Raw genomic sequence first — 9,524 nt, forward strand, 5'->3', positions numbered from 1 at the left:
CCCAGGCCCCTCCTTGGCCCTGCAGTGACCCCTTGCTGGTAGCTCTCTGCCCAAGAGAGCTGGTCGCTGCAGCTCACTGTCGGCTGACCCAGTCGTGCCGTTTACTGTGGCTGGAGCCCTTTGTGTGCATGTGACTTTTTCTCACCCATCACCTGCCACCCTGCAGAATTCAGGCAGCCTCGCTGATGTCTGGCTGTCACCTCCCCAAGGTCCATCAAGCGCTACTTCCTGATGGACCAGGGGGACTTCTTTGTGCACTTCATGGACCTCACGGAGGAGGAGCTGAAGAAGCCAGTGGACGACATCACCCCCACACGCCTGGAGGCGCTGCTGGAGCTGGCCCTGCGCATGAGCACCGCCAACACAGACCCCTTCAAGGATGACCTCAAGGTGGGCTGCTGCCCAAGAGCCGAAGTCAAGCCCAGGAGGCCAGCGCCTGACAAGTGTTCTTTCTGCCTCATTTTCCTTGTCGTGTGTGTGGTTGGTTTTTGTGTCTGACCCATTCTTGCATCTCAGGAAGTCCCACTTGGTCTCGGTGTCTAACCCCTTTCACTGTGCGGCTGAGTGCGGTTTGCTGGTGTGTGTTGAGGATTTTTGTGTTCCTGTTCTCAGGGAATGTTGGCCTGGAGTGTCCTGTGGAGACTGTGGCTCGGTTTCCCAGGTGACACTGGCCCCGGAGGTTGAGCTGGGAAGTGTCCCCTCCCCTTCTGTTTCTGGAAGTTTGAGGAGGATTGTGTTCAGTTCTTTAAGCATTTGGTAGAATTTGCCAGTGAAGTCATCTTGGTCTCCTTACTGCTCCAGGTCAGTGCAGAGTGTCTGTTCCTCCTTGAGGCAGTTTGGGTGGTTTGCAGCTTAGTGCCAGCACTGGAACCAGCTCTCACAATCCTGTCTCTCTCCGGAAGGTTGACAGTGACCTCCCTGCTTTCATCTCTCAGTGTCTCACCTGAGGGTTCTCGCCCTTTCGGTTAACATAGCCAAAAGTTTGTCAGTTTTGTTGATCTTTCAAAGAACCAACTGTTGATTTCATTGGTTTTCTTTATTGTTTTATTCCTCTCTCTTTTTTTTTTTTTTTTTTTTTTTACAGAGACAGAGAGTGAGTCAGAGAGAAGGATAGACAGGGACAGACAGACAGGAATGGAGAGAGATGAGAAGCATCAATCATCAGTTTTTCGTTGTAACACCTTAGTTGTTTATTGATTGCTTTCTCATATGTGCCTTGACTGCGGGCCTTCAGCAGACCAAGTAAATCCTTGCTGGAGCCAGCGACTTTGGGTTCAAGCTGGTGGGCTTTTCCTCAAACCAGATGAGCCCGCACTCAAGCTGGCAACCTCGGGGTCTCGAACCGGGGTCCTCTGCATCCCAGTCCGACGCTCTATCCATTGCGCCACCGCCTGGTCAGGCTTATTGCTCTCTTATCTCTGCTCTAGTCTTTATTTCCTTTTTTCGGTTAGTTTGGGTTTAGTTTATTCTTTTTCTGGTTTCTTAAGACGTAAACTTAGGTTATTGACTTGAGATCTCTTGTCTTTTTTTTTTTTTTTTTTTTTAATTTTTTACAGGGACAGGGAGAGAGTCAGAGAGAGGGATAGATGGGGACAGACAGACAGGAATGGAGAGAGATGAGAAGCATCAATCATCAGTTTTTCATTGCAACACCTTAGTTGTTCATTGATTGCTTTCTCATATGTGCCTTGACCGTGGGGCTATAGCAGACCGAGTAACCCCTTGCTTGAGCCAGCGACCTTGAGTCCAAGCTGGTGAGCTTTTTGCTCAAGCCAGATGAGCCCGCGCTCAAGCTGGCGACATTGGGGTCTTGAACCTGGGTCCTCCGCATCTCAGCCTGATGTTCTATCCACTGTGCCACCGCCTGGTCAGGCTCTTGTCTTCTTTTTTAAGTGAGATGAGGCAAGATAGACTCTCACATTCACCCTGACCGGGATCCACCCAGCAACCCCCATCTGGGGCTGATGCTGTAATGAACCAAGCTATCCTCAGCGCCTGGGAAGGTGAAGAGAGAGAGAAGGGGGATACGGAGGGGAAGAGAAGAGCTGGTCACTTCTCATGTGTGCCCTGACCAGGGATCGAACCTGGGATGTGTGCACAGCAGGCTGATGGTCTGTCCAATGAGCCAGCCAGCCAGGGATGTTTCTCATCTTCTTTAGTACAGGTGTTTCCCGCTCTGAGTGCTCTCTGCGCACGGCTTTCACTGTGTCATGTGTTTCAGTTCATTGTGTTTTCTTTTTTATTTTTTTAGCAAGAGAGAGGGCAGACAGGAAGAGAAAGAGATGAGAATCATCAACTCATAGTTGAGGCACTTCAGTTGTTTATTGATTGCTTCTCATACATGCCTTGACTGGGGGTGGGATTCAGGGGGGGTTCCAGCTAAGCCAGTGACCGTGGGGTCATGTTGATGCCCCGTGCTCAAGCTGGCGACCTCAGAGTTTCGAACCTGAGTCCTCAGTGTCCCAGCTCAACACTCTTATCCACTGTGCCACCATCTGGTCAGGCAGTTCATTGTGTTTTCTAATCTGTTGGGTACTCTTTGACCTGTTTGTTTTGATGGTGGTTTCATTTTTCACTTATTTGTTACTTTTTTGGGTTTCATTCTGTTGTTGATCCTGTTGTGATCAGAGAACGCTTAGTGTGACTTCCGTTTTATAAAGTGTAAGGCTTGTTTTGTGGCCTCACATGTGGCCTGCCTGGAGAGTGTTGAGCGTGAACTTGAGAAGAATGACTGCTGTGTGGGGTGTTCCGCAGATGTCTCATGGGTCTACTGTCAGGTGGTCCATCCACTATTGAAAGTGGGGAGTGAGGTCTCCACTGTGATTGTAGAACTGTTTATTTTATAATTCTTCAGTTCTTGCTTTGTGTATGTTTGCTTCTGTACTTAGGTGCAAGAGCATTTTCCTAGATTAGACTCCTGTAAGTGATGTTACGAGATTAAAGCTAGGCCTTTGTGCCCAGGGCGGGTCTCATACGTTAGCCTGCAGAGCTGACACAGCAGGATGCCTGGTCCGTGCAGCAGGGTGACCCAGAGAGGCCCGGTGCTTCTCTTTCTCTCTGTCACTCTGTTGGTGTGTGGGAGCTCTCACTGTCCCTGACAGGTGCTTGGCACTTAACAAATATTTGAGTAAATAAGTTGGCGTTGGGAACAGTCCTGCTGTAATGATAATGACTGTTGTCTTTCACCAGGCGTGCCCTCTCTGCCTGGGCCTGGTGCCTGTGCACAAGGGTTCAGGTTTACCTGATGTATCCTGTGGACCCTCATTTGCACAGAGTTCTTTGTAGTTTTCTTTTTATACTTTAATGGAAAGTGGTTTCATTTTTGAAGTAGTATTTATTGAGTAGTTGGTTATTTAAGTCAGCCTCCAAGATTTAGAATCCATGTTTAGAGGAACTTCAGTCCTGGATTTGCTTTTCTAGCTGAAGTGCACGGTGGGGTGGAGTGGGGGTCACAACTCGATGCTTTTTTCTATGATAGCGTATTTTACATATTAAGACCTTTGTTTCGTGAACAGCTCCCATGCAGTATTGCACTGCTCTCAGGCGAGAGCACAGTGGTTGGAAATACACTTCACGGAGGGGCCACATTTGATGCTGCTTTATTTCTCTCCCCAAGATCGACCTGATGCCTCATGACCTCATCACGCAGCTTCTGCGGGTTCTGGCCATTGAGACCAAGCAGGAGAAGGCGATGGTGCAGGCCGACCCCACCGAGCTCTCGCTCAGTGGCCTGGAGGCCTTCTCTTTTGACTACGTGGTCAAGTGGCCTCTCTCGCTGATCATCAACAGGTGAGTATTGGTCCTCTGGGCACCAGGTCAGAGAGAAGCTTTCAGGTGGTCAGAGAGGAGGATCAGACCCAGCACCTCATTCTGCAGCCGTGTGGCCTGGTGGCCAGGGCGCAGAACTATGTTGATGACATCACTGCCTGGCTGTGGTCAGAGCTGGAGTCCGGTTTATGATGTCGGTGTCAGTGGGCCGCACGCCCTCTCGCCCTCTGCAGGAAGGCCCTGACGCGCTACCAGATGCTTTTCCGGCATATGTTCTACTGCAAGCACGTGGAGCGGCAGCTGTGCAGCGTCTGGATCAGCAACAAGGCCGCCAAGCAGCATGCGCTGCACTCCGCCAAGTGGTGCGTCTGTGTCCCAGGATGTGCCCCACGCAGTGCCATGGTGCGGGGTCGGCACCCAGTCCCTTTTAAGCCCAAGGTGTGGTCTGTGCCTGTGTCTGAGCCTCAGGAACTGCGTCCTGCGTGGTGTTCAGAGCAGGTGCAGCTGCTGGGTTGGGGGCAGGGAGCAGGAGGGTCCTGTGCAGAAGCCAGCACCGCAGCGTCTCCTGGGACCTCTGCTCATGCAGGTTTGCTGGCGCCTTCACCCTGCGACAGCGGATGCTGAACTTCGTTCAGAACATTCAGTACTACATGATGTTCGAGGTCATGGAGCCCACCTGGCACGTCCTCGAGAAAAACCTGAAGTCTGTGAGTTCTGACGTAATGCACTGTAGCGTGCAGGAGGCTCTGCAGCACCCAGAGGTGCCTCACAATGTAGGGGCTTTGAGAGGAAGGTGCTGCTTTGGGTGTCAGTGTGACGGGAGTCATCAGCGAGCTGCTCTCAGGGCCTCATCAGAAGCTGTGTCTTCTGCACCGCACTGTCCTGTCTCGTGACAAGGGTGGTGGTGTAGTGTGGGTATCTGCTCCCGCACAGGCGCCTTGCCCTCAGTGGGAGCTCTGAGAGCCTCGGGGCTGGGCGGTGACCCAGTGCCCCGCCAGCACATTCTGGGCTTCTCAGCCAGAAACCTCAACCGTCACCAAATTCAGGAAGCAGAAAGCGACAAGGGCAGAGTTTTCTTGCTCTTTGTGTTTAGGAAATAGAACCTTTTACAGCACGTTCAGTATTATTTCATTTTCATGGTAAAGTTTTCCCCTAATAGATCACAGGATCTTTTGTTGTTGTTTTTGTGTCTGGTTTTTTTTTTGTTTGTTTGTTTTTTGTATTTTTCTGAAGCTGGAAACGGGGAGAGACAGTCAGACAGACTCCCGCATGCGCCCGCCCAGGATCCACCTGGCATGCCCACCAGGGGGCGATGCTCTGCCCCTCCAGGGCGTCACTCTGTTGCGACCAGAGCCACTCTGGCGCCTGGGGCAGAGGCCGAGGAGCCATCCCCAGCGCCCGGGCCATCTTTGCTCCAATGGAGCCTTGGCTGCGGGAGGGGAAGAGAGAGACAGAGAGGAAGGAGAGGGGGAGGGGTGGAGAAGCAGATGGGCGCTTCTTCTGTGTGCCCTGGCCGGGAATCGAACCTGGGTCCCCCGCACGCCAGGCCGATGCTCTACCACTGAGCCAACTAGCCAGGGCCACAGGATCATTTTTAAAATGGGAACAGAACGAGTATGCAAAGCCAGGAAGCCCTGGGTGGGCACATGTGTGGTCAGTCTGGGTTGCTCCGTGCAGGCCTCCAACATTGACGATGTGCTGGGGCACCACACGAGCTTCCTGGACAACTGCCTAAAGGACTGCATGCTGACCAACCCCGAGCTGCTCAAGGTCTTCTCCAAGCTCATGTCCGTGTGCGTCATGTTCACCAACTGCATGCAGGTGCGCCAGCCGCAGCCCTGCCCACACCACCTCTCTCTGTCTTCCTGACAGCCAGGAGCATGTGAATCTGATTCCCATACATTTGGGAGGCATGTTGGTTTTCAAACCAGAAAACACCATGAAAAAACAAGTGTTTTTAGAAAAATTGTACATGAGCCCTGAGACAGGCAGACAGGGAATGATGTTGGCACATGTGCAAGCCCCCTGAGGGTGTGCCCGCTGTCCTCAAGGCTGCAGGGGGCTGTTTCACTGAGAGTGAATTGGTTGTAACGAAGTGTTTTCTTTCTGACCCCCAAGAGGTTCACACAGAGCATGAAACTGGAAGATGAGCTGGGCCGCCTGACCCTGGAGCACGGCACTATGCTGGGGCCGCCCACCGAGGCCGAGCGGGCGGAGGAGCGTGCGAGGAAGGAGCTCGCCAGGAAGGTGTGTGGCCCCACGGGCTAGTCCAGCGGGCCCTTCGTTTTCCCAAGACATCTGAGTGTTAGGATTTTAACACTGAAAACTATACCTGCTACCAGCTTTCATCTCTGGCATTCCTCTGGTGACATGACAGCCATCTTAAAGCTAGGTTCCAAACACAGGGTGTAGGCATCTCATCCTGCCCTGAACTCTGTGCCTGAAGCCCAGCCGCCTCGTGCCCAGAGTGGGTGGTGGTTCAAGGCTGAGCTGTGGCGACGCCCCCAGGCCTGGTTTGCAGCAGGTGCAGGTTAGAGACCCTCACTGACAGACTGCTGCTGGGGCTGGCAGCTGTGTCCCTGCGGGCGTGGGGGTGGCTCCAGGCGCCAGCTCTCAGTGCCCCCAGTCTGTTCCCCTCGCTGAGGGGCGGCCCAGAGAAAACTCGGGCTGGGCTGGGGTCCAATCTGCATGAGGACTCTAGCTCCCTGTGGCTGGGAGGGGAGGTGCCCGCTGCCCATCACGGCTTCATCCTGTGGTCTCAGGAGCTTAATGATGCTCTAACTATACCTTTTATCTTGAAAACTTTCTGAAACCCACTTTTTTGTTGAAAAAATACAAAAGGAAGGTAAAGGCACACTGGGTTCTGTCTTTCAGCACCTGGCCGAGCACGTGGATACACCACAGCTGGTCTCCAGCTTCAAGGCCACCATCAATAAGTTTGATAAGAACTTTTCAGCCCATCTGCTTGACCTCCTGGCCCGACTGAGCATTTACAGTACCAGTGACTGTGAGCACGGCATGGCCAGCGTCATCTCCAGGTGGGTGTGGCCACTCTCCTGGCATGGCTGCCGTCCCTGTCCCCACCTGCCTGCGGGGCTCAGGCTTCCCTCACTGGCTGTCTGCTGCCTTCTCTCCCCTCCCCTGCCCACGGTTTCCACAGAGAATGTGAAGCCAGGTCTGCCCAGGTGTGAGGGTGTTTGTTCTTGGCCTGCTCATGCTGCTGCTGAGCGTCACTCTGAAGCGACGACACACACCTGTTCTCTGCTGTGTGTCCCCCAGTACTTGGCCTTGCCCCTGGCAGTGCTCCTGCCTTCACTGTGTCCGCTGGGAAGTCACTGGGAGCAGACAGTGTGGGTCAGGGTAGCATGCAGTGCACCTGCCGTGCTTGAGTGTTTAGGGCTGCCCATGCCGCCCATGTCATCAGCACCCTGGAGGGTGTGGGGTGCACACCTTGTGATTCTGAGCAGCCAGCGTGCAGGTCCTATGGGCGAGCAGGAGGCCATGGGGCCTGGGAGAGCTTGGGAGGGAGGACCGCTCAGAAGCGGCAAGACCTGCATGGAGGTCACTGGGGAAGTAGGCTTGTAAGCCAGTCGGGACTTGAGGTTCTGAATCCTGACCGCCAGCCTCACAGTCTGCCAGCGTCCTGGGCTCCCGGGACCTCCCAGGATCCCCTGAGGAGGGAGTGGCTCTAGTCCTGGGAAGGTGCCTGTTTGATGGGCTCAGGCTCAGTGAATGTTGGGATCACTAAGTGCCTTGTGCCACCCACAGGCATCCTGAGCACAGGGGTTTGGAAGTGTTCCCAGCCTGTGGCACCCATGGGCTACTGCTGCTGGGCACATGTGTGTATTAGTGTGTGTGCTTATGTGCGAGCATGTGTGCACATGTATGAATGTCTGTGCATGTGTGCTGGTGGCTCAAGCACCCCTTGTGCCTGATGCAGAACCATCCCTTCACCCACAGGGATGAAGTGGGGTCTCACATGGTCACCTCAGAGTGGGTGCCCCCATACCTGGGCGTCTGCAGGAACAACCCAGTCCCCTTCTCACTCCACAGGCTGGACTTCAATGGCTTCTACACGGAGCGCCTGGAGCGCCTGTCTGCAGAGAGGAGCCAGAAGGCAGCTCCTCAAGTGACCCTTCCACGGGGGCCACCGGCACCAACACCCAGGGTTGCCGTCACCGCGCAGTGAGGGCCTTGGGGCCCTGCACCCACCACAGCTGGGCCAGGGGGTGCTGTTGTGCATAAATGTGTTCAAGGTTTCTGATCAGATGTTCCTGGAATATGAGTGTCACATGTACTGTCACCATTCAAGTATGGAGTCTGAGTGTCATGTGCATCAGCTTGTCACCTGCATGGCTCGCCACAGCGCCCACCAAAGTGGCATCTCTGCCTTGTGCTCACCTGTGGGTCACTCAGGGCAGCTTTGGGGGTTTTGCTTTTTGGCCTCAAATAAAGACAAAGTGCATCTGAGCAATAGCAAGAGAACTGGCAAGCTGTTTGGTGGGGGCAGGACGGGGCTGGGCTCCTGGAGGTGACCAGAACCCCACAGACCTGCACACTGGGTTTGCTCCTGGCACTAGGGGGCAGCAACTCCCTGTCTTGTAGGCAAGTCGGGAGGCATGCCTGTGGACAGCAGCCTGGGGCAGCGGCTGAGGCCTCTTTCCGGTTAGGCCTGCAGAGCAGGATGACCCTCAGGTGGGGGCAGCCCCTCCCCTAGTCCACTCCAGAGCTGTGGCCTCCCCCTCTGGTAGTCACATGCCCTCCCTATTTCTGCCTCCTGGGTTTGGCAGTGGGTGACACACCAGCCCTGGGTTTGACACTGCCGTGAATACCCCTGGGCCACTGCTGTACCTCTTGGGTGTCATTTTTGAAATTCAGTTTGAACCACCTACTGCAGTTGACCTCATTGGCAGATAAGAAGGAATGAGACTTAGAAGCTGCCTCTGGGCTCCCAGACAGGGTCCCCTTGGGGCATCAGTGTGAGTGGCTCTTAGCCTGGGCTGCGGCCTTGCTGGGCTGGGCAAGCCACATGCTGCTTCCTCTTCTGCGGTTGTGCAGGTGTGACCTCTAAGCAAACAAACTTGTCTCCCAACCCAGGTTGCTAGTCACGGAGTTGTGCAATGTGGGCTGAGCAGAGGAGCCCGCTGGCTCTCAGTGCTGGGCTCTCCTGCCCGGCCCGAAGGCCCAGACACCCTGTCCCTGTCCCAGCTGCACCTCCAGGCTGTAGGTGGTGACATGTCCGGCAGCACCTGTTCTGTGCACTGGGTGGGGTTCCTGTTTTGTAGGAGGACTACTGACATGGAACCCTGCTGCTGAGCTGTGCACAGGGCCTCTGGTCAGCTCATGGTGGAGCCGTGTGGCCATGGGGCTTTTATCTTTGCCTGGACAAGATGTACAACTTGTGAATTTTTGTTGTCAAACAACTTGGAACATGTGACTAAGGAACAGGAGTAAAACTGCCAGAGGACTTGGGGTTAACATGGCTTTATAACAAAGTCTTGTGTAAGCTCAGGGACGGGCCCCACAGGCTAGCACAAGCCTCCCTGGGAGCCAGCCCCCAGGTCCAGGCCCAGTCGCTGCCCCACTGCTGCTGCAGCCAGAGCTTCCCTGTCACCTTAGCCCACAATACCCCCAGGTGAGAGACCCATCTGGAGAATCCTTAATGTCAGGCCAGAGTGGGGTGGCCCCCCCAGCAGGACAAGGAGGGCAGAAACCAGGGGGAGATGCCAATAGGGAGGCTGTGTTGGCACCCCCCG

General features: G+C 54.5%; 1 protein-coding gene and 1 long non-coding RNA gene across 3 annotated transcripts in view; one reads left to right on the forward strand and one right to left on the reverse strand.

Annotated features, from left to right (window-relative positions):
• TUBGCP2 (tubulin gamma complex component 2) overlaps window positions 1-8,238 on the forward strand; it is a 22,276-nt gene extending 14,038 nt beyond the window's left edge. For both annotated transcript variants that reach the window (XM_066355507.1, XM_066355508.1), the window contains 8 exons: window positions 210-390; window positions 3,617-3,789; window positions 4,002-4,130; window positions 4,355-4,475; window positions 5,446-5,589; window positions 5,887-6,015; window positions 6,643-6,806; window positions 7,822-8,238. In XM_066355507.1, the coding sequence (XP_066211604.1) occupies window positions 210-390; window positions 3,617-3,789; window positions 4,002-4,130; window positions 4,355-4,475; window positions 5,446-5,589; window positions 5,887-6,015; window positions 6,643-6,806; window positions 7,822-7,957 (1,177 nt within the window). In that variant the 3' untranslated portion in view covers window positions 7,958-8,238. The remainder of the gene's footprint in view (window positions 1-209; window positions 391-3,616; window positions 3,790-4,001; window positions 4,131-4,354; window positions 4,476-5,445; window positions 5,590-5,886; window positions 6,016-6,642; window positions 6,807-7,821) is intronic.
• Window positions 8,085-9,273, reverse strand: LOC136384866 (uncharacterized). Its single transcript, XR_010747665.1, has 2 exons — window positions 8,569-9,273; window positions 8,085-8,538 (listed from the first exon to the last, which is right to left on the reverse strand). It is a non-coding gene; the product is annotated as an uncharacterized lncRNA (long non-coding RNA).
• Window positions 9,274-9,524: the final 251 nt, after the last annotated feature.

Source organism: Saccopteryx leptura, chromosome 13, assembly GCF_036850995.1.
Source record: "Saccopteryx leptura isolate mSacLep1 chromosome 13, mSacLep1_pri_phased_curated, whole genome shotgun sequence".
NCBI classification, from domain to species: domain Eukaryota; kingdom Metazoa; phylum Chordata; class Mammalia; order Chiroptera; family Emballonuridae; genus Saccopteryx; species Saccopteryx leptura.